The following is a 24,726-nucleotide window of genomic DNA, read 5'->3' on the forward strand; positions in this document are numbered from 1 at the left end:
TCAGTCAGTCCGAGCCCAAGGCTCGTCCACATGGCCTCTGGGGAAACCTTAAGGTCAGTGTTTCCTTGAAACTAGATAAACTGACCCCGCCGTGCCCAGCCCGGCCCCGCGGGCGCCCCGCGTGACGGCGCCCGGGCGGCAGGACCGGCCTGGGGACGCGCGGCGCGGCGCGGTTGCCCTTTTGAATGCCTCCTGCGGCTCGGAGCGCTGGCGGGCGCTGAAGTGTGAGTGAATGTAGCCCCGCGGAGCCAATGAGCTGGGACCGGATGCGATATATCCTCTGGGACAACAACTGCTCTGTTCCGCCTCGGATCCACATGACGCCATTTACTGCTGCCGCGGCCGCCGCAGAGCTCCCTGCCTCCGGAAAGGCAAGGGCGCAGGCCAACGGCGAGCCCCCCCGCCCCCGGCCGGGCCCCAGACCCTCCTCCTCCTCCTCCCTCACCGCCTCCTCCGCACCCACCGCCCCCGCCTCGGCCTCGCCGCCGCGCCTCCACAACGCCCAGTCTGCACCGTTGAGAGCCGCGCGGCGCAGCGCGAGCGGAGGAGAGGGGCCGGCGGAGCGCGCAGCGCCCAGGCCCCCGCGCCCGCCCGGCCCGGCCCGCGCCCCCGCGCCGCCTCGGCTGCGACGCGGCCGGAGGACTTGGCCATCTGGCTTTACATTCTCTCTGAGGCGGTTTTCTTTTTCTCCTTCGTTCGTCTGCCAGGAAAAGAGACTAGCCGTTGGCGCTTCGGCCTCCAGTTCATTGAGAAAAAGGAAATACTCCGCGTGCGTTTCTAGAAGGGGGGTCGCCCCCAGCCCCGAACCCCGGAGTGTTAATCGGCTGGGGACTTGGCTCCGGATTTCCCTCTCCTTTTTTCCTCCCGCCGATTGCTCGGAACTTGGACTGAAGCAGAGTTTGGAAAGAGGGGACGAAAAGTTTGCATCGGGGCTGGATTTTATTTGCACATCGCAGGAAGACGGGAATCCAACGGAGAGGGGTTGGTGCAAAGCCGCGATCACGGTGAGGCACGTTTGGCTCTTCCCCTCCTGGCGCCTTGGCCGGCGCGTTGTGGGCAACATGGAGTAGGTGCAGCCGGACCAGGAGTGGGGTCTGTCTCTTCCTCCGGCCTCCCTTTCTCTAACCCCGCAGGTTCCCCGCGGGGATCCAGGGAACTGCCCGTGGAGCTGCCTTGCCCCGGGCTCGGCCTGCCTCGGCGGGGGCTGCAGTGCGCGCCGGGTACGGCGTCCCCAGCCCTAGGACCCCACGCGCCCGCGCTCTGGGGGGTTGGGGTGGCGGACTGCTCGTCGCGAGTCGGCTGCTGGCCCTGCATTGGCCGCGAATTCGGCGCTGAGAGCAGGAGAGGGAGGGGGAACACTTTTGTGTTTTCCAGGTCCCCGTTGTAGGCGCCCGCATTTCTAACCTGTTCTTCTCCGGGGAAGGCAAGTCCTGGGTGAGACTGTCCCGAGGCAGGGGCGCCAGCGGGACCGAGGGCGCGCGGGTCGCTCGCCTCACGGGGGCAGCGAGACCCCGCGGCTGAAAAATGGGCAGGGTGCCGGGTACAGAGGCGAGCCGGTGCGGGTGGAAGCGTCGCCCCACCGGGCGCCGCGCCTGCGGTTCGGAAGTGCGGCTCTCTCTTTTTTCCGTTCTCTGTGGTCGGCTTGGGTCACGCTTTTTTTATTTTTGGAAGATTGGGCTGACCTAGCACAGGAAGAAAGTCATCAAGCGGTCGCGATCGTTTTCCATTACCTGAAAATAGGTGGCAAAAGAGGCTAGTTTTTTTGTTGTTAATTTCCTTTGATGGGCTGGTCTACTTGTTTGTTGCTGCTGCCTTGAATTCGGAATCTTGTGCGTTTTTACAAAGCGGTTTCTGTGTTTGCCCCACCCTCGTGCTGAAGCCCTTTCCCCTTAATCCTTAGTCTGATCACACGGTGTTCTTAATGGGGGTTTCTAAGCATTTTCCGGGTGGGGAATGGGGGAGCGTGGGGGGTGGGCGGCGGTAGCTGCAAAGGAGGCTAGGAATGGGCAGTAATCATTTTTGTTAAAAAAAAAAAAAAAATTCTCCCCCTCCCCGCAAAGATGCTACTTTCCACTGCAAGCAAATCTTCGCGGAAAGTTTCCAGCCGAGGGATCTGCGTCCTGCACGCCTGGCTTGTGCAGTGGGGCCCTGGGAATTGCCCTTTCTAAGCAATTTTCCTTTCACTCTTTCTCTCCATCCAAAAGGAGATGGGGTGTGCAGATTGCAGGCAATGCCCGTTCGGTCAGTGCATGGTGGAGTCGACCGGCGTGCGTGGGTTAGACTCTGCCCCGGCAGGGTGTCTAAGGCACGGCTTTCGGCGTCAGGGGCTTGAAACCTGTGCCCGGACATTCGAGGGCCTTTGCCAGAACGCCCCGCGGTGGATTGCGTGACCTCTGCCTGGGGTGGAGTGGCTCCCTCTTGGAGCTGGGAGGCAGTTCTCTGGGGTGGGGTATATTTTACCCGGGAGGTAGGGAGGGGGAAGTGTGAGCGTTTCAAGGCACGTCCCCTTCGGAGGAGCCCGCACCCCCGCCCCTCGCCTTCTAGGCAGTCTTGGGATTGTGTGCAGGGGGAGGGCAGCTTGGCCCCTGGGCTGTGTCAGTCTCCCCGGAGGAAAGTCCCCCGGGGCTCTGACTGTGTCCCACCTGCTGGGGACGGTGTTGGGACGCTGATAGAGCCGATAAACGGAGTGAAAGCAAAGATCAACGTCGTCTTGTCCGCCTTTTCTGTGGGAAGTGAGATCCGGTTTCCAGCTCTGCCTTGTTAATTGGGAGGCGTGTGTCACCTGCCTGTATCTCTCTTATAAAAATCGGAGACTGGATAAAGGTCCACTTTTTCCCGTTTTTGTTCATTGTAGCCTTGGCAAAGGGGGTGATAGTTTTGAAATTTATAGAGGGTTTGCAGTTTAAGCGATTACATGTCAGAATGATAGATTTGAGACGTGACAGGAATTTTTGAAACACTTCCTGTTATCCCCAGTCAGTTTAGGTTCTGAACTATTAGGTTTTTGGAAACAGGCAAAGCAGTTAATATTTTTGACATAATTTATTTCTAAAACAGAACAGTCTTTTAGGTACAGAATTAAAGATGCTTTCTCAGGCTGTCAAGCTGTAAAATATTTGAGCCACAAGTTGTTGAGAAGTTGAAAATAAGTTCCTGTCTTGTTGCTGGTTGTTCTTGTGTTCCTGGCACCTAATAGGATTTGAATGGATTTGTTTTTAATTTATAACTTGTGCTACTGTATAGTTAATAATGCATGACTGTTGTGAAATTTATAACATCCTTGGGGGGGCGAATATTTGCTTTTTCGCAAGTCACATTCATTCTATGGTATTCTAAAAAGTTGCAGGATACTGGCTAAAATATAGTTAAAGGTATTTGATGTAAAAGCAGACAAAGTAAGAACCAAGAATTTCTGGGCCGCGTTTATTGATGTTTAAGGCAAAAATGACTACGACAAAGTTAAACCTATCTCGATTTTGAATCCTTTGGCAGCAGTGTGGTGTTCTAACGTTATTTTCTTTCAGTCTTTACCTTGAACCTGAACCTTGCAGTTTTACGATTGAAACAAAGATTAGCTTTGTGTTACTATACATCGCAAGATTAAAGAATTGTCAGTACCCGGTCCTAATTTTTACTTTTTGGTATGGCATCGATCGTATGGCTATTCTAAAACCCTCCATGGCCACTGCATTTCAAATCCTGTTCCTCTGGGGGGAGCGGAAATCGAAGAGTTAATTCAGGTGGGCGGAGAGTGGGAAGTATCCTGGAGTGTAAACCAGCTCTTTCCTCTTGGTTTCTGCAGGAATTCAGATGTGTTCTAAGCCCGCTGGAGTGACCACACTTCCCAGACCTGATGGAGGCCAGAGCTCAGAGTGGCAGCGGGTCGCCGTCCTTGCTGCAGGCACCCCGTGACATTGGCAGGCAGCGTGGGGAGCCCGACCCCAGAGAAGCCCTCACCCAGCAGGTACACGTGTTGTCCCTGGATCAGATCAGAGCCATCCGAAACACCAATGAGTACACAGAGGGGCCTACTGTGGTCCCGAGACCCGGGCTCAAGCCGGCTCCTCGCCCCTCCGCTCAGCACAAACATGAGAGGCTCCACGGTCTGCCCGAGCATCGCCAGCCTCCCAGGCTCCAGCACCCACAGGTGCATTCTTCTGCCCGAGCCCCCCTGTCCAGGTCCATCAGCACAGTCAGCTCGGGGTCTCGAAGCAGTACAAGGACAAGTACCAGCAGCAGTTCCTCTGAACAGAGGCTGTTAGGACCATCTTTCTCCTCGGGGCCTGTTGCTGATGGCATAATCCGTGTGCAGCCCAAATCGGAGCTCAAGCCAGGTGAGCTTAAGCCCCTGAGCAAGGAAGATTTGGGCCTGCATGCCTACAGGTGTGAGGACTGTGGCAAGTGCAAGTGTAAGGAGTGCACCTACCCTAGGCCTCTGCCATCAGACTGGATCTGTGACAAGCAGTGCCTTTGCTCAGCCCAAAACGTGATTGACTATGGGACTTGTGTGTGCTGTGTGAAAGGTCTCTTCTATCACTGTTCCAATGATGATGAGGACAACTGTGCTGACAACCCGTGTTCTTGCAGCCAGTCTCACTGTTGTACACGTTGGTCTGCCATGGGCGTCATGTCTCTCTTTTTGCCTTGTTTATGGTGTTACCTTCCAGCCAAGGGTTGCCTTAAATTGTGCCAGGGGTGTTATGACCGGGTTAACAGGCCTGGATGCCGCTGTAAAAACTCAAACACAGTTTGCTGCAAAGTTCCCACTGTCCCACCCAGGAACTTTGAAAAACCAACATAGCACCATTAATCAGGAATAGGACAGTAATAAGGATTGTTCCCTCTTTTTTTTTTTTTTTTTTTTAACACATATGCAACCAACTAAACAGTTAGAATCTTGGCACTGTTAATAATAGAGGGTTGGGATATCCTTTGCTGTTTGCAGTGAAATGCTTTTTGTCCGTGTGCCATTTTAACTGATATGCTTGTTAGAACTCAGCTAATGGAGCTCAAAGTCTGGGATACAGAACTTGGGGACCCATGTGTTGCATAAGCTAAAGCAACAGACACTCCTAGGCACAGTTTTTGTTTGTGAATAGTTACTTGCAAAATTTGTAAATTAGTAAATGACTTTTTTCCCATTGTTTTCTCCAGAGATAATGTGCTATATTTTTGTATATACAATAATATTTGCGACTGTGAAAAACAAGTTGTGCCATGCCATGTGGCACAGTCACAAAATATTATACTAATATGTTGTACATTCGGAAGAATGTGAACCAATCAGTATGTTTTTAGATTGTATTTTGCCTTACAGAAAGCCTTTATTGTAAGACTCTGATTTCCCTTTGGACTTCATGTATATTGTACAGTTACAGTAAAATTCAACCTTTATTTTCTAATTTTTCAACATATTGTTTAGTGTAAAGAATATTTATTTGAAGTTTTATTATTTTATAAAAAAGAATATTTATTTTAAGAGGCATCTTACAAATTTTGCCCCTTTTATGAGGATGTGCTAGTTGCTGCAAATGAGGGGTTACAGATGCATATGTTCAATATAAAATAGAAAATATATTAACGTTTGAAATTAAACGGAACTGTTTGTTTTGTCTTATTTTACCTTTTCTTTGTTTTTGTTTTTGTTTTTGAAGTGAAAAAACCCACATTTTATGTGAAGACTAGCATTTCAATGAAATAGTTTCACTTATCTACAAGGTTCTTTAAAGGGGAGATTCAGTGATTTCTTTTTTTTTTTTTCTCCAGAACTAATTCTAGTAATCGGGAGGGAAATAACTGAGCATTTGACTCGGCTGTATTAATCCTGAGATCATTGTTCCTGTTCTTCCCTTTTACAGATCTGTTGGCTTTCCTTTGTTTTGCATGTTTAAAAAAAAAAAAAAAGTCTTAAACTAATTCATTGTGGAGACTTCCCTAAAAGATTAACAATTAGGTTTTTTTCTTTACATACGGAATTAAGTATTAAGAATAGCCAGCCATGAGGCTAATTCAAGACCAGAAAAACGAGTTTAGTTCAACATTTATTGAATGTCCTCAGTGTCAGGTATGCGGTATATGCAGATCAATGCTTGTAACTGAGGCAAAAATGTTTTCTTGACAGCTGATTATGGCTATGTGTTTTCCAGCCTATATGGTTTTAGACTTAATTTATCACCGTGATACCGGAAATTTGTTATGTTAGAAAAGACAGGAAAATTATAACTTGGCTTGATTCAGGTGTTGGGTATCATAAAATCTCATCCTATATTGGCCTAATAATTGAAGCCCAAGGAAGCCAATTGAGAGGCCTGGTCTTATTCAATCAAGTTATCCAGAAAATTGTTAAATTCCACTTTGGGAGAAAGACGCAATACCCCAAAAAGCCAGTGTGTTTGCATTTGTCTTTTGGGAGCAAATACACACTAAGCTGCTACAGCCCAGCTCGACAAATAACTAGGTTTTCTTACTTGTAATAAGTCACTTAATCCATTAGTTTGTGGATGATGATTTTTTTCTTCTGAAGCACAACCTCTTGCTGCCAAGAATCACCGGAAGTCTAGAAAATGATTTACCTATCATTGTTTAATCTTGTTTCCTGTTCTGAGGCTCCTTCTCTTAAGAGGTCTTATCCTAGTACAGATCATCTTCTGTTTTGTTTTTTAAAATTAGCTTTCAAGGAAATATACAGCCTCTTAAACCAAGGCATTGCTCTAAGGACCTTGGGAGTCCTCTAAACTTTCTCCAAAAAACACAAGGTTAAATTAAGTTAGACATTATTTACTCTAGTTTCAACTTTGGGATACTGATCATTGCAATTCTAATACTCTTAGATTTAACCCTGATGATCTACGAGAAATTAATGTTGGAAAACAAGGCAGGGTTTCTTATTCATTGTACCGTTGTCAGGATTTGTAAAGCACAAACATTTTGACTAATTAGCTTTATTCCTCGACAACTGCCCTATGCACTGATAGGACTTCTTTAGTATAGAAATTGCAAGTCGTTTTTTTCAACATACAAACAGCTTTCCAAGTGTTCTATAGACACATTGCATCAAATGCAATCGGGTGTTTATTGAAGAACTAGATTAAGAGCCCTTCCCCGTGGTTATTCAGAGTTGTATGGTGTGGCCTAGGAATTTGTATTTTTAAAAAATCACTCCACTAGTCATGCGTAGTTTGAGAACTACTGACTTAGGAATTGATTCCTAATTTAGCACTTTTTTTTTAATGGGATAGATGTAAAGCATAATTCCCTTGAATGTAGAACGTAGTAATAAGCCACTGAAGTTAGAAGATTTGTGTAAGTATATATTAAGTCCTGATGAAAATTACTTAAAGATAAATAGGAATATTGGATTCCTCAAGAAGCTTCCAATGAAACTACTAAATGTTCAGTATTTATATATACTGTATAAAATTCATTTTCAGAATATGGAAAATTAAGTGTTTATATCTAAACAGACTGAAAACAGCTGGTACCCATAACTTGAGTGTGTGAAAGAGTTTTTAAATGTTGCAGGTCATCTCATTGAGATGGAGGAATAACCAGTTCAGGTTTTTAATCTCTGTAAAGTTCATGGAGATTCATACATAAATACCATGAGTTTATAATCCAATGGCCATTATTTTGATATCATGATAGGTTAAAAGTAGAATGATAGAGCAAACATGTCAATTGATTGCTATGCATTTAGGGAGATCTTAGCTATGTTTTCTGGTTTCTTCCCTCCCCCCCCTTTTTTTTTAAGAAACCTGTACATTCTCTATATTGAGATTCATTTAAGAATGACAACATGATCGTTGTTAGTTAAAACATTCATTTATGTGTATTGAAGAGGAGATTTTTTTTAAGGCCCTGTCAGATTTCTACCATGTTGGAGCATGCTCTGGGAATTGTCAGTGAAAGAAAGCCAAAACCAAGTGCAGGTACTCCCAACCAAACTTTTGGCATAGCTTCTTTCTCCAACACACTTTTGTCTCAAATATCACTTGTCTCCAGGATGTATAAGTTAAGACATTGATGATGCCAGATAAAAGAATTTGATCTTTGCACAGTGTTGTGAGGTAACTGATGGGTTTAATGTAATTTATTAACTCGAGCAGATAGGTCACACTTTTCAAAGGTTTAGTGGGTCTAGAGTTTCACTTGCATTTATATCCACAATTGGCCATTTGCCTCCCTCTCTTAAATGTGCACAAGGACCAGATAATACGTGCAAAAGTCCCAACTTTGAAAATTGGTTAAGCTGTAGATCAAAAACAGTTTGTCATCTTGTGCAGTGTAGTTCCTGCTATTTTAGTAAAGAAAAATAAAAATAGGGCATTAACTCGTTATATCAATATTGTATCAACGTTGGTTTTTGATACTCATTATGGCAAAAGTTATGCTAATTTCTATTTTAATTAAGACCGTTGCCTTATTTCTCTGTGACATACCAAGGGTGGGTCTCCATCCACTGAAGACCAGAGCAGAATTTTATAAACAAAGCCTAACTGATCAGAGCGAAGTTATACATCTGGAATATTTCATCACTGGTTTGGTCATTCATGGGAGGATAAAGCTGGCAGACTATATTCATCCTACACTTCTGATCTTATTTGGGTGCCACACCACCGCCCTCCATACATCATGAGACAACCATGTGAATAATGAGAGACAAAATGTGAACACCACTAAGGGTACTGTCCCTCTAGTCAAAACTAAACTTGAAATACTCAGAGTCAAAAAAGAATAAAGAAGATAGAAATACAGCAAATAAGAAAAGATTAGCATTGAAATTTACCTGTGGCTAGCAAATGTTTCACATTTTTATCTAAAACTGCATTTTGATTTACCTGAAGAATTTTTAAGAGTCAGGCTTATTTGGCAACTAACTTCTTTTTTTTTAAAATAAGCTGCTAAAGGAAATTAGAATGAAGCCTGTCACCTAGGCCTCTGGTTTGGCTAGAGGAGGCAAGTAAGACTTCAGCATACCTTAAAGGAGTTTATTTCTCAAAACAATTCTAATGCACAGAGAAGAATAAATAATTTGGCTTAATACAAGGACCCACTTGGAATGGAATTTGGGCACCAAAATAATTTGGCATTTCAATTCATTTGAATGTCTACTCTTCACAAATCACAGGACTAGTTGATGCGATACAAAAGGAAAGTGTTAGCGACTTTAATGTGAGACAGGACTTTCGTAGCCAAGGCAAGAGCAAGGCACTATGAGAGTAGAGAAATTGGAAAAGCACTGATGGGTTCTCATTAGTGGGTTTGGTCTCCAGATCTTTGCAATGGTTACAGCTACTGAAATGCCAGTTTTGCTAAGAGAGATGCAACAGAATTGGTGTTACTCATTATACAAAACTATGTTCACCAAGCTTATATACCAAATCCTAAGTGAAACGTAGCGATACTTGATTAATATTTAAACAGCTATATCTTGCTATGTTTATTCTTAATTTTAAGATTCATGATTCACTAAAACCCTTCCCTAAAAAAAAAAAGATAAAAAATACATTTTTAAGATCTACAACTAAGAAATAGGTTGAAACGACTTTTCTTCCAGTGTTTGCTGAAATTTACCTCTTGTCATTAACCTGTATTTTTAGCTTGCTTTGGTACCTAGAGAAGGATAAGTACTTCTGAAGAACAAATTGGGGATAATCAAGCAGAGAAAAAAAAAAAAAATAGTGTGAAGGGAAGTGGTTGAGCTTTGGAGCAATTCTGCCTTTGCTAAAACACAATCTCTGAGACCTGGCTGCTCAGGTTCACGTGACTCTCAAAGCCTAGATGACCATCTCTAGCACTCAAGTTAATACAACTTACATATTTTGAAATGGCTTTCTGCTCCAAATAACATCTGGTTTATTGACTTGCATCAATAGGTCCTACAGTCAAGCAGGGCTCTGATAAATACCACATTTGCGTGAAACTAGAGTAACCACATTACTCCCAAGTTCTTCATAGGCTCAAGGCACTCTTTGTAGCCCAAATCTGGTTTTCCTGCTCAAAAGTAGGCACAAAGTAGCCCTAATATCTAGTTGCTCATACCAGAAAACTGGTCCTGAGACTCGTTTTGGAAAGTCATCTTTATAAGTTCAGAACAGCATTTAAGGATGCATATCTGTTGGTCACTGTGAACATTATGAAGCCTAGTGACCAAGAGGCCTAGCACGCATCAAGCAGTAACACATACAGAGCCTTGAGACACATCTAGTACCCGCTACGTTGGCAAGCTAATGGTTAGGATATCCCAAGGGATGTCTGTCTCTGACCTGGCACTCTGCTAGTGAGGAACTGTCCAGGGGCAGGAGGGACCACACAGCCAACATCTGCATTCAGGTCTAGATGTCACCTGGATTCTGACCTATACAATTAGGATATGGCCTCATTGATTTAGTTCCAAACATTCATCAACACTATACCTTTAAGGTTGAACTTTGGAAATGGATTCTTTTACAGGCTATTGGTCTGATTGTAGTCATCTGTGAAAAGTCACAAGAACCCAACAGTGTGTCTTCTGGGCCTCTGCCCTGCCACCTGAACAATCAAAACTATAGGCCTAGCGTGCAATTACTTGTTTCCGAGTTAATGTCTATTGTGTATCTTTAGCGTAAAGGATGTTACAGTAAGTGGGGGAGAAAAGCATTCACTAGGTCTGTGACTGTGAACTAGTGAATTAAGAATGATGCTTATAAGCCCTTTGGATGCTAATAATGTAGGACTTAAGATTCTAAGTCATAGCAAATGACTGGTAGCATTACTGACTTGCTGTCCTGGGCAGTTCAGTCCCTCAAGGGGCATTTGGCAAGGTCTAGAGACATTTTTGGTTTTCACTACTGGAGGTGGGAGGGAGGATCTATTGGCGTCCTGCAGGTAGAGGCCCGGGGATGCTGCTACCCAATTAACAATGCCCATGACAGGCCCCCATCACAAAGAATTATTTAGCCCCAAATGCCAATAATGCTGAGTTTGAGAAATCCAGCTCTAGCGGAAGCTGGGGGACTAGTGGAAGAATGTAATATATCCTCTGACCCATGGCAAGGAAAGCTGTCAGCTGTGGGAGGGAGGGTGAGGTCAAAGGACATGGGGAGATGGCTGGGACCAAAACTTTGGAATTTCCATTCTGAGTGGTAAGCCTCTGAAATTCTTCTAATGGAAAAATGCCCTGCATTTGTAAATATCTATATATGCCCAATATACCTATTTTTCTGTAATGCTTGAAGTTCTTGAGCTTCGGAGATAAACCCCTATGCAAATGCCCTCCTCTGTTACTTATTAGCTGTGCAGCTACAGGCAAGTTACTTAACTTCCCTAAACCTAATGTCTTCTCTGAGAGATAGTAACTCTTGACCCAAAGGTTGTTGCGAAGGTTGAAGAGATATGTGTAAAATATTAACCCTTGAGATTGGTGCAAAGTAAGTACTAAAGAAGTATTTACTATTATTTTGTATTTCAGTTGATTTGTTTTTTTAACCTCAGGCACAATGTTAAATCCTAGAGATACAAGACAATATCTCCTGCCCTCTAGAACTTGTCTGTAGGACAACTAAACAAATATTTACTATAGAGTTTAATACATGTGATAACAGACTGAAAATACACATGTGGAGGAAGTGATTAACTCTCTCTTGGGTGTGGTATGTGGGAATCAGGAAATTTTGCCAGAGGCAGTAATGTCTGCAAAGGAACTTGAATGATTCTCTAAAACTGAGGGGCTGGGTAAGGAGTCCATAGACAGCTGGGTGTGAAAGAGGAAGGGACTCCTTCTTTAAAAGTAAAAGAAGAAAAAAGAATTGACATGAAGCCAAATGGATTGATAAATTTCAGATAAATGTTTCTTTATAAGAGATTTTAGTCCTGAAAATTAGCTTCTAATAAATATGTATGTATATACATGTATGTGTATATATACATGTACTCAAGAGATGCACATCTTTAGATTGTATTGATGTTGTAATTGTTTCTGGCATGTCTTAATGGACATAAATTTGTTTCAAGTAGCAAACTTAGTTAACTGTCCCATAAAATTCACAAGATCCCTTTGTCGCCAAAAAAACACACCAAATGGGGGCGCCTGGGTGGCTCAGTCGTTAAGCGTCTGCCTTCGGCTCAGGTCATGATCCCAGGGTCCTGGGATCGAGTCCCACATCGGGCTCCCTCCTCGGGGGGAGGCCTGCTTCTCCCTCTCCCCCTCCCACTGCTTGTGTTCCTGCTCTCGCTATCTCTGTCTCTGTCAAATAAATAAATAAAATCTTAAAAAAAAAAAAAAAAAACACACCAAATGAAAACCCTACTTTAGGATGATTCTGTAAATGAAATCATTAGTTATCCTACTCCAGTTTTAATTAATTTGTGGTATGAATACTATCTTTTATCGTAAGCTATTTGAAAGCTCCTGGAGAAAAAGGTAGATTATCAATCATTTTAACTAATACGCTAGTTTAAAAGAGATGTTGGGTTGTTAAGATTAAAGATCTTTTCAGAAGCCCCTTCTTTCTAGACATATCTTTGATTGTTACTAGGTACTACCATGTTGTTTTCTTCCCACCTACCTATGTAGTTGACAAATTGAAGTATACGTTTAAAATAAACTTCTACTGGAAAAAGACACAGGTAAGTCCCTTTGTAAAGCAATGAAAGTTTTCTTATAACAAATTACTCTAATAATCAAGCTAGAAGTCTGAAAATGAAAGTGTATGAAACTATTATTGTTAGATATTAGCCACCTCTAAGATATTAAAAGTGTAAATTTCATATGGCTTAATAGGAGGGACATTGGCCATGTATCTTGGGCAAGTTGCTTAACCTCTCTGTGACTCAGTTTCTTCCCTGCAAATAGTAGGTGATAATACATACTTCATGAGTGATCTGACAGTGAAATGAGATACTACCCTTTTAAATAAAATACCTTGTTAACAGGGAACTGTTAAATAGATATTGTTAGTAATGTAGTTATGTGTTCAATATACTATAACTTCTCCATAGAGAATGTATGCATGCATATATGTGTGTATATATGTGTCCATGTGTTTGTGTGCACATAAAGACTTTTGCAGTATTTCTACTAAAACAAATAGCTATGTCAACAGATTTATATGCTTTAGTTTTATCCAATGTTAATTTACTTTGAGAGCGCTATCAGAAAGAAGAATTTTAGGAATTCATTCATAGTCCCAAGTACTATATCTTTACATCGACAACCTCATAATTGGATTTATGGCAATGTTACCAATTTAGGTGTTGTTTTGGGGGGAATGGGGTAAAAGAGGTGAGGCTAGTGGTAGTTGTCCATTTGGGGAGAGCCCAGCCCTGGCATATAAGAGATACTCAGTGAAGACTGTTGATGAGTGAATGACTAAATGAATGAACTCAATGGAAAATAAAGGTATACTGAAGCTGTGTAAGAAAGAGAAGGTATGAATAATAATACATGGTAAAATGTAAGTATCAATTGAATGGTCTAGATATAATATAGCTCTTCAATTCTATGATGAACATTTGTATGCTCATTCATGCATCTCTGAAACCAGGATGCATCTTACAATGAATGATGTTTTACTGTTGTCATTGGCTAGGCAGCAGTCATGACATACTTATCATTCACCGCTTGCAATACTTAACCTTGATCATTGCTATTGATATTAGTCCACTCCAACTGAGTTAATATGCACTGTTGATTCTACACATGTTAAGTTTGTTGTTTAAAATATCTTCATGAAACAGCATAGAAATGAAAAGTTATCATGTACCCAGAAAGCAAGGATATTAAGTATCGTGTTATTGGGCTTAAATTTTATAGCAAGGAAAAAAATATTTGTTATTGGAGAAATTATTGTGGATCAAACTTCTCTTGCAAAAAACAAGTAAGTGCTTTATAGGACCTTAGAAATGGAGAGACCACAAATACATGAATAGATGAGAGAAATTTCAAAGCAATGCTAAGCTAATATGACCAATTTATGTATCTCTCAGTCTAACTGAATTGTCATGAGTTTTTCAGTAGGACATTTACTTTTTTCATGGTTCAAAAATATTGGTGTCTGTTACAATTCATGGTCTCTTAAATTTTCAATCTGATAGCAATTTGAGATCCGAAATGAGCAATGTTCAACCAGGGTACTGAGGACAGATGCCATTTTGCCTGGCTCTTGAAACAAATATGTGGTGAAGAGGTGTTCTGGAAAGCCAAAAATCAGGATTGAGCAAATCCTGTTCAGGGGAGAGAGAATGGATGGGTCTGGATGAAATGCACATTCATGTAAGGGAGAAGTGATAATGAAGACTGGAAACAGATTTGGCCTCAACTCTGAGGAATCTGAATGTCAAACTAAAGAACCTGGATTTTATCCTAACATGTCTTCCAAAATCTATTTTTGGCCATTCCATAACATTTTCAATTGACAGTAAAAATGATCCTTCAAAAGTGTGTTGTAAACATTTTGATCCCTCTTTAAACAGATGTGATGACTTCCTTTTGCTCTTTGAACAAAGTTCCAGTTCTTCAAGACCCTGAACGATCTGGTTCTTCCCACTCTGATACCTATCCCTCTGTTCCTTTATGCCCTACCCACCAGGGTTCACCTTCTCTCTTTTTTCTGACATCAGTTTCTTTCCTTCCCTCCACAGACCTTTCACAAATAGTATTCCCTTTACATGGAATCTTCTCTGTCCTTAAGCCTTATCCTACATCCATCCATTCACCTGGGAAACTCTTACTCTTCCTTTAAGATTTACTGAAAATGATACCCCCCAGGGAAGCTCCTTCTAACCCCTAATCTAGATAATATTCCCTTATAATTTGCTGTCATATTATTCAGTCTTCTTCTTTCACAGAACATAATGCAAATGTAGCTATATGATTATCTATGTGATTATTTGTTGACTATTTCTCTCCATTAGACCTTTTTTATTTGGTTTACAGCTAGGTTTCCTGGGCTGAGCCCAGCACCTGGTACATAGGAAGTGCTCAATAAGTATTTGCTGAGAAATGAATCAATGAATTCAGTAGAGAGTAAAGATATACTGATGGTTTCTAAGAAAGGAAAGGTATGAATAAGTAGTCATTTTGGAAAACTCAGCTGATTATTTTAGGTGGAATAAATTACAAGAGTAAGAATTTAGTTGAAGAAAAACTTAGGACTTCCTCCTTTCATTTGTGGAGGCAGCTATACTCAGTTACTGCTCTTTCTTATTTACACGACTGTCCCCTCTACTGAACTCATTGTCAGGTTTTTAAAGACAGAAATGAGGGGAGGAGTGGGTAGAGCATGTGGACTTTTAACCTCAGGGTCGTAAGTTGAAGCCCCATGTTGGGCACACAGCCTACTTAAAAAAAAAAAAAGACAGAAATGAAAACTCCTTTCTGTCTCCTGTGCTTATCACATTCCTGGCACAAAATAGGTGCACTCTAAATCTCATTCAAATGAATTTTTTTAAGTTTATTTTTTTTAGTTATCTCTACACCCAAGGTGGGGCTCAAACCCATGACCAGAGATCAAGAGTCATCTGCTCTTCTGACTGAGCTGCCCAGGAGCCCCCTGAAGGGGATTCCATTAGCACAATCCAACCATTATAGATATGAATCTATTGTGATTTTATATGCATACATTTCTTATCATAGATGCTCATGACTCTTCAAAATATTTTTTTTTCCTTTAGCTGAGCAGCTTCTGCATCTATTTCATGAACCCAAACAGAAATATGGACTAGGCTTTCCTAGTGACAGTGAGTTAGATTACAGAATTGGAAAGAGTTTTAGAACCAGCAACAGTTTCCCTCATTAACCCCTTTCCTGCTCCAGAGCGTTTAACTAGCCTGAAGTGAAAGTACCCTCAAATGCCATAAAGACACACGCCAAGTCTAACAGAGATATACTTATAAACATAAAAAGAAAAGGAAAAAAGAAAAAAAAAAAAGAAGCATTTTGAATTTCTGATCATCCTGGGTAGGACTTCTCTAACTTAACTGTGTACACTAATCACCTGGAGATGCTGTTAAAATGCAGATTCCAAACGACAGATCAAGGGAGGGATGGGAGAGTCTACATTCTAACAAACTCCCAGTGATGCTTGTTGTACAGATCCTCCAGGTCTGCTCATCACCCTGTGGACACTGTATTAGTCAGGGTTGTCCAGAGAAACAGAATCAATAGGATATACACACCCACACACACAGACACACACAGATTAAGATTTATTTTAAAGAACTCACTAGTGAATATGGAGCCTGGCAAGTCCAAAATCTGCAAGATGGGTCAGCAGGCTGGAGACCCAGGGAAGAGCCAATAGTACCGTCCAAAGTCAAAGGCATCTGCTACTAGAATTCCTTCTTTTTTGGAGGAGGAGATCAGCCTATTGAGACCATTCACTGATTAGATGAGGCTCACCCACATTATGGAGGGCAAACTACTTCACTCAAAATCTGATGATTTGAATGTTAATCTCATCCAAATAACAACCTCCTAAAACACCCCAAATAATGTTTGACCAAATATCTGGGTGCCATGGCCCAGACAAGATGACATGTAAAATTATCCATCACAAGCAACAAGGATCTAGGAAAACACTTGGTTCTTAATTAAGATAATTATGTCTGATTGGCTTTGCCTTTAGGCCTTTAGCAATACATCATATATTCACTGCCTGATGACAAAAAAGTGGGGCTTTAAAAAATGGGACCCTAAGCCTGTTGTATTAAGCAGAAAGCCATATTAAAGAATGTAAAATATATTTCTCTTCTGAAAACTGATATTTCAAATATCCCTATGTACATAAATAACTTTACAAAAGAAGAATTTTTTAAAAGATTTGTTTATTTTAGAGAGAAAGAAAGAGCACACAGGGGGAGGGGCAGAGGGGGAGGGAGAGAGAATCCTCAAGCAGACTCCCCGCTGAGCTTGAAGCCCGAGGCAGGGGCTCAATCCCAGGACCTCAAGATCATGACCTGAGTCAAAAGCAAGAGCCAGCCACTTACCGACTGAACCACTCAGGTGCCCCACAAAAGAACAATTTAATGTCTAAACCACCTATGAGAGCTTTAGTGGGTCTCCAAGGAAACACCAAAAAAATTATTTTGATGCAATATAAATGTGACAGTCAAAATCACTGACTTTGGAACTTGATAGTTGGCATCTCACGTTGGTGCCTCCACTTGCTGGCTGGATGGCCGTGGGGCGGTTACTTTACATCTCTGAGCATCAATTTACTCATATAAAGAAGGATTAAGACTATCCCTTTGTGAATTGTGTCATTATTAAAACTATGCTATACCACCACTGTCTTCTTTAAGTTTCTTGAAGTTGGACAGGGCAAGGGATATTGTATCCCCGTATCTAGCATGTGCCTTAGATTTGCAGCATTTGCAGTATGAACACATGCCAATAAACAAAGCACTTGATAAATGAAAGCTTTGGTCGTTAGGTAGCCACGTCACTTCCTTTGCAGGGTTAAGTAGATACAAATAAAACCATTTAAAGTTAAATATCCTTATGTACCAATGTACCCTACCTTTGTTTTTTTTTCCCTTGAGTTCTAGACCCAAACCTTAATATGGAAATTAAGGCCACATCTGTGCAAAACATGGCAATCATTACATTTATTGAATAGAACCCTACTGTTGACGTGTTGCTTTCACATACAGTATCTCATTTTGGTCTTTGATCCTCACAGCTAACCCCGAGATGCTTGTAGAACAGATATTCATAGTCCTATTCTACATAAGAAGAAATTGGAGTTTCTGCAGATAAGAGAATTGTTCCAAATCATACAGTAAGCAAGTGAAAACATCTTTAAGCCTAAATTTTGATTCCAAGTCTCATGTTTTGATTGCATCATAGTTCTTTCTTCCTATCAATGCTTTCAGAGAAACATCTTTTAGATGCATTCTAGGGGTACCTGGGTGGCTCACTCGTTCGATTTGATTTCAGCTCAGATCATGATCTCAGGATCATGGGATCGAGCCCTGAGGTGGGCTCGGTGTTCAGCATGGAGCCTGCTTGGGAGTCTCTCTTCCTCTCTCTCTCTGCCCCTCTCCTCACTCTCTCTTTCTCTCTAAAAAAAAAAAATGCATTCAGCACTGATGGTATTTTTGTTCTGGTGTCTTCATATGTAGGTAACAAATTATCTTTTAAAATTTGGCTATTAGAAACTGTATTCTTACATGGTGTCTAATATTATTTTTATTGTAATTGCCATCACCACTGCTACTGTTCCTTCAGTGATTAGTGATAGATTTGGAAACATATCTAAAGAGAAAGCCATGAAAATATATTTTCTATCCTCTCTATGTATTGCATTTTAATGAACCAGAATTGAGTAGGTTGTTGAAAAATATAAAAGAATTTTTTCATGGTCCTTGAATTTAAGAATAATTTATGTAATCGCTTACTCAAAATTTGCCACTCAATTCACTGGTTAGTTATCATTTGGAAACATACCATTTTATTTTAATTGATTTTCTTAGTCCTAATAACTACAGAATACAATTGTGACTGTTCTAATCAGACTCATCTAAGAATGGAGAAAGTGCTATGAATTTAAAAATGAAAACACTAAATTTCATACTCTGTTTGAATTTGGTAGAAATGCTAAATAAAGTTTGCCCAAGGAATGTACTGGAGTTATAACTGGAGGCTTCCAAAATTCTAGGATGGTTACTACTTTAGTTTTTTTTTCCCTTCCCTGTAGGAAATGAAAAGATGTTGACTTACTGAGTGTGGCAGATCCATTTTTATTGTTTTTATTTATTATCAGTCTCATACATTTTTAAACTCTAAGATTCAGATCTTCAAATGTGCTTATTCAAAAGAACAGAAGAATCTAAACTTTTTCCAAGTTCAACAGATTTGCAGGTACATTTAGATACATATAATTATCTGCTCATCTTGTCACCCCCCATCTGCCCAAAAAACGTCTTTCCTAGGACTTCAAGTTTATTTTTTTATAAGAAAAGTCCTTGTGCATACACTGAAGGCAGAGATGAGGCAAGGATCTGGCTTAAAAGGGGCAAACCTTCCCTTAGTTACCTGACGAAATCCTTGCCACCAAGCCTAAACTTTAAGTAGCAATTTGAATAGTAAATAAGTTCTGCTAATGGTTATTAGAATGCTGGCTGGAGAGGTTCGTAGAGGAAGTAATTCTAATTAAACAGAGAACACTGAAGAAAGTTGAAACATTTCAAGAGCAGATTTTATCTCCCATGCCTCATTAGGATTACAAAATCAGCTTCTAAAATGAGGACAACCTTTCAAAAGACTGCTCTTTTTCTGTAAAGAGGTTGTATAACCTTCATTTTCAAATTTTGTATTCCTTTTTCAGCAGCAAAGGGTATTTTTATTGCCCAAATCCAATTAAAACCATGCTAAATCACCACGTCCTATTTTAAGTTAACAATAACTTATCTCCCACTTAGATACATAAAAAGGCTGACTTCAGCCATTGTAGCAGAAAGTAAGAATTCCCAGTGGTTCTTATATAGGGCTTGGGGGAGTGGGTGTCCAGCTAATTCACCTCACCTTCTGTACCCAGAGCTCACACATCTTGTAGCCCACTAAGTGTAATTCGTAAACAAAAGTAGATGAAAATGGTGGTAGAGTCACTAAGTAATTGATTTGGTCTGCCTGATGGTCAGTCTTATCAACTGGAAGTTTAATTGCATAAGACATGGAGTTAAAACAAATGGGTGAGGTGCTGGGCTGGCTCAGTGGATTGAGTGTCAGACTCTTGGTTTGGCTCAGGTCATGATCTCAGGGTTGTGGGATCGAGCCCTGCATTGGGCTCTACGCTCAGCATGGAGTCTGCTCGTCTTTCTCCTTCTGCTCCTCCCCTTGCTCAGGTGTGCTCTCTCTCTCAAAAATAAATAAATAAAATCTTAAAAAATGGGTGACTGAGTTTTGTGATCATAATAAACTATGAAAGTTTACAGATAAAAACTGTGTACTTACACTTGTTGTGTCCTTTTCTCCACTAATATAAGTGAGTTAGCACTAGCTGGATAGCCCTACCTAGGTTCTTTAACCTGTGTTTGTTCTGCAGGTATTAAAAACATGAGAGCATTTAATACAGGAGAGACTGTAGTATATCCATTTTTTAATGGAGTATAATCATGATCACTGAAAAGAAAAGCTTAGACATCGAGGACGAAACCACTTTCAAATTTTCGAACTAGCTTGCTAGGGGATCTCTCTGAGCATGGAAGATACAGGAAAAACCCCTGTGTTACTCTCTGCTCTGAGTGTCAGGTAATGATCCTACCAAGTACCACAGCCAGGAGGACCAAGTGCCTAGTTCTATCACCCTCACGCTTTCACTCAGTTATTCCCCACTCTGGTTGCTCCATATGGAACCAGAACAAATTATACTACAGTTTCGTCATAGATTTTGTTAACATCATCAAGGTAGGTTGATCCATTGCAGGGAATACACGTGCTGCTGGTAGCAAGCACACCTGTAGCTAAGACTCCTGCGAGTCATCTTATTTATTAGTTTATTTGCTTATTTTACTAAGGGAGTAATTTGCTACAAAAATAAATAGTTCAATTTATTATTTTACTTATTCATTGGTACAGTGTCCCAGAAAGAGCATGAGCTTTTGAGTGTGCAATACCCTAATTTGATCCCTGCTCTACCAGAAGAAAACCATGTAACCTTGGGTATCTTAACCTCTCTGAGTTTCCTCATCCTTATTGAGGAAAAAACCTCTCATGTTTTATAAGAACTTATGATAAGGTTTGTGCATTTCTAAGCATAGCACCTAGCTTATGTGGGTGGTAGGTAAGTGTCAGTTCCTTTTTATCTCCAGTTCTCTTTATATCTCCCAAACATATCAGTCTCTGATGTGTCAGCCATGTCTCTCCTGTTAACCATAGTTTTCATGTTTCAGCTTTAGATTTGTAGTTAAGCAAGACCCCCAGGCTGAATAGTGTGAATAATTCTCTTTCTACAATAGTGCCCCTCTCATCCTGCTCACAAGGAAGGAATGCAATGATAGTCAATCCCCTTTTGAGGAGTCACGTTGTTTGTCTCTTTCCCAGGGTGACCAGCATTCCCGGGAGTTGCTCATGTGTCAGGGAGGCATCCCCACTCAACTCTGAATGTATTCCTGGATGCTGCTTTTGAGACACTAGGATGTAGGCATTATCTGAGGCATAATCACGTGGTAAAGATTCTCCAAGTTCAACCAACCCTAAGGTCCTGCATAGTCTCTACCAAATACAATTGATGGGAGCCCTTCCCTTTTGTAATTACAGTATTTTATGCCCTTAGGGACAATACACCTACACCAAGGGTCAGGACCTTATCTTGGACTGTGAAAAGGAGTTCTGGGGATCTAGACCAATCAGATCAACTTGCCATACATACAAAGCAAGGGCAGTATGGGGTCCTGAACCACCAGGTGGACATAATTCATCCTATAGCCAAACTGAAAATGAAGCTGCAGTAACTGCACTAGCTTTCTCTGTTTCCTTACACACTCCCTACGCTTTGCTTCCACTGCCATGAATGCGGTCTACCAAAATAACAGGAGCAAAGGGAGTAACTACATAACATGTCCTAGAGTGCGTCCTATCCCGAGATCATTCTATGGCTTGTATTATCCCAGATTTGCTTCCCCGTACCCTCACTCTTTTTATCACCCATAGGAGTTTAAAGCTTGTGAGTATAAATTGCTCATTGAAAGACAATGATAAGGATGCTGTATGTCATGGAAACTTGGAGTTTCATGAAGTAGTTCAGCAGAGATGTCTTACAGACAAAATTCCAGGACAACAAAAGCCACATCAAGGAAAAGTGTCTATAAAAGAGAACTATTTTTTAATTGCTTGATTGCCCAAAGAAAGGCTTTGTTCATCTGTATAATGCAGTAAATTACTGGCAGTAAATATTCTGTGCAAGTGCTTTACACCTTGGTTGTGAAGCTATCGCTCTACAAAAGGCATTTGTAGTATATTCAGAAAATGTGGAGTAGGGGCACCTGGGTGGCTCAGTCTTTAAGTGTCTGCCTTAGGCTCAGGTCATGCTCTCAGGGTTCTGGGACTGAGCCCCATGTTGGGCTCCCTGCTCTGAGGGAAACCTGCTTCTCCCTCTCCCACTCCCCCTGCTTGTGTTCCCTCTCTCGCTATGTCTCTCTCTGTCAAATAAATAAAGAAAATCTTTAAAAAAAAAAAAAAAAGAAAATGTGGAGTGAATGGAGCAACAGTGAGGAGAACTGGATTGTCATCCTGATTCTGTCACTAACTGTAACAACAGACTAGTCATTCAATTCATTTTTGCCTCCTATGAGGTAGGAGGACTGGATTTTGGTTACCAAAATCCTTTACCGAAATAATCGGAAATATAGAAATCGGGCATAGCCAAACTCTTGCATTGTTTTCCTATCTAGTCACCAAGAAGCAATTTGCCTTCAATTGCTTTAAACACTCATAGCATCCCCAACATGTACTCTCAACCCTCCATGTTATCCAAAAACACACTAAACTAAATTTTCAACACAGAATAAATGGATGTCCTATAGAGTGCATTACACTGGATTTATATATGCCATAAATAATAAAAATAAAGGCAGACTGATTATCATTTTAAAGGACATTTGCTCAAATGAATAGCTGTTGCTTAGAGAATAGAGTTCTTTTGAATAAAATGATACTCTACTGCTTAAAAGTGGCAATCTTCAAGAGGTAACAAAATTGTTTCTCTCAGTTTTAAGTGGTTTCTTGTTTTTGTTTTGTTTTTGCTTTTATTGAAACTAATATTTCTGGTCAGATTTCTTCTTTTAGCCTGAAAGCTCTAGAATAGTCTCTAAAGTGGGGTGGGAGCTCCTCAGGTGTGTACAATGAACCACTGGTGTGTGTGGTTTTTTTTTACTTTAAAAATACTAAAATTAATCTTTCTTAATATTTAATATGGGGATGCACACTAGTGACTTGAAAACTCTCATCCAAGTGTCAGACATCACTCCATGCATGGTGAGCAGGATCCTGAGGGAGAGTGGAACCACTGGTACTTGCTTTTAGCATGCACTGACATATGACAGTCATGTGCTCTAGGTTAAGTGCACTTGCCCATTATATTACCCAGTTTAAACTGACATAACTGAACACTCAAAACCTAAGCAAAGGCTTAAAATTTAATTCAAATAATGCAAGCACAAGTAAGCAGTAAGGAAATGACATAGCGGCTTTTTTTTACAGCAAGTCCAAATTTTTCATTGGTCAAGATACACAGAAAAAACAGTGACAGCCTGCAAGGAAATTGGGAGGAAAAAAAAGAGTGTGTGAAATATGGACTTAGATTCACTGGTATTAGCAATGAAACACACCTTAAGTGTTAATTTTATATAATAGTACTTTGTGAGATGTCTTTTTCCCAACATGTCCAACTGTCAAACCAATTATCAATATTAACTGAACCTAACTCAGAATTAAATTTTTAAATTGCTGTATCACAAAACATTAATTAATTTTATTCTATTTTTTTTTTTTTCAAGATTCTATTTATTTCTTTGACAGAGACATAGCGAGAGCAGGAACACAAGCAGGGGGAGTGGGAGAGGGAGAAGCAGACTTCCCGCAGAGCAGGGAGCCCGATGTGGGACTCGATCCCAGGACCCTGGGATCATGACCTGAGCCGAAGGCAGATGCCCAACGACTGAGCCACCCAGGTGCCCCAACATTAATTAATTTTAAAATTAAATATATATTCAGTGATGGTGGCTTTATTATTTGTAGTAAGAATAAATTTATTTTTGCACTATCAATAATACAATAATTATTTTAAAACATGCCTCATCCTATTTTTATTATATCCTTTTTCATTTTGACTTTTGTTATATTTTATTATGGACACAATACATTAATATAAAAAATATTCCCCTGGAATATTTATAAGTTATGACATAGTGCAATCCAAATGTTTACTGGTCGGTTCATGAACAAATATATTTGGTTATCACTGAGTTAGAGAAAAATTGACAGCATGATTTGGAGGAGGCCTTTTATTATCTATGGGACTTTGGGAAAGTGTCTCAGGTATCTTATCTGTACATTGGGGATGATAATAGTACCTGATACATATAATTTTTATATTAAATGTGTGTATATTTGTGTTTGTGTGAGTGCCCTTTAAAATTGTTTGGCAAATAGTATGCACAATGTTAATGTGTTATTCATTCATTCATTCATTCATTCATTCATGTTGTTATTGCAACATTTCCCAAACTTTGTTCCAATATACTTTTCTGGAAAAGTGTCTGTATAAATTTGAGCAATGCTGCATACTCATCTTTTCTTGGATATTTGCAGAACAAATTACTATGTTAATAGTTTTGAGACTTCCTGAAGTAAAAGACTCTGTTTGATTTTATTTAATTCTTCATTTTTCAAATGCCCCAGAAACCATTTTTTTTTTTAAGGAGCATATGACTTTATCTCAAAATACAGTTTGGAAAAACTGCCTTTCTGATTATTTATGTCTTGCCTTAATACTGTTTTGCTACCTCTATGTCATGAATATTAAAGTTCAAATTGGTTGACACTAACCCTCAGTGTCTAAGATCCATGCCCAGTGGAAACTCATGTACATGAGCTCTGATTCTGATCATAGCATCTCTCCTTATGGTAGTAGTTCACAGAAATCAAAAAGATATCAGGACAATTCACTCAAATAATAGCACAATGGATACCCTAATGAAAGAAAGAAAGAAAGAAAGAAAGAAAGAAAGAAAGAAAGAAAGAAAGAA

General features: G+C 40.6%; 1 protein-coding gene across 2 annotated transcripts; it reads left to right on the forward strand.

Annotated features, from left to right (window-relative positions):
- The first annotated feature begins 278 nt into the window (after positions 1-278).
- SPRY2 (sprouty RTK signaling antagonist 2) lies at positions 279-5,617 on the forward strand. Of its 2 annotated transcripts, none has more exons than XM_035003198.1 (2): positions 279-1,009; positions 3,803-3,988. In XM_035003198.1, the coding sequence occupies exons 1-2, from the start codon at positions 318-320 to the stop codon at positions 3,819-3,821; spliced, it is 711 nt and encodes a 236-aa protein (XP_034859089.1). In that variant the 5' UTR covers positions 279-317; the 3' UTR covers positions 3,822-3,988. The 2 variants fall into 2 exon arrangements, with proteins under 2 accessions (XP_034859089.1, XP_034859088.1); XM_035003197.1 differs by having other exon boundaries at positions 502-1,004; positions 3,803-5,617.
- The last annotated feature ends 19,109 nt before the right edge of the window (positions 5,618-24,726 follow it).

This window comes from Mirounga leonina, unplaced genomic scaffold (genome assembly GCF_011800145.1).
Source record: "Mirounga leonina isolate KUSES-001 unplaced genomic scaffold, KU_Mleo_1.0 Mir_127, whole genome shotgun sequence".
Taxonomy (NCBI): Eukaryota; Metazoa; Chordata; class Mammalia; order Carnivora; family Phocidae; genus Mirounga; species Mirounga leonina.

What these genes read in the sequence shown, in the direction of transcription:
- SPRY2 (XM_035003197.1), top strand. Translation starts at nt 3,854, where the DNA reads ATGGAGGCCAGAGCTCAGAGTGGCAGCGGGTCGCCGTCCTTGCTGCAG.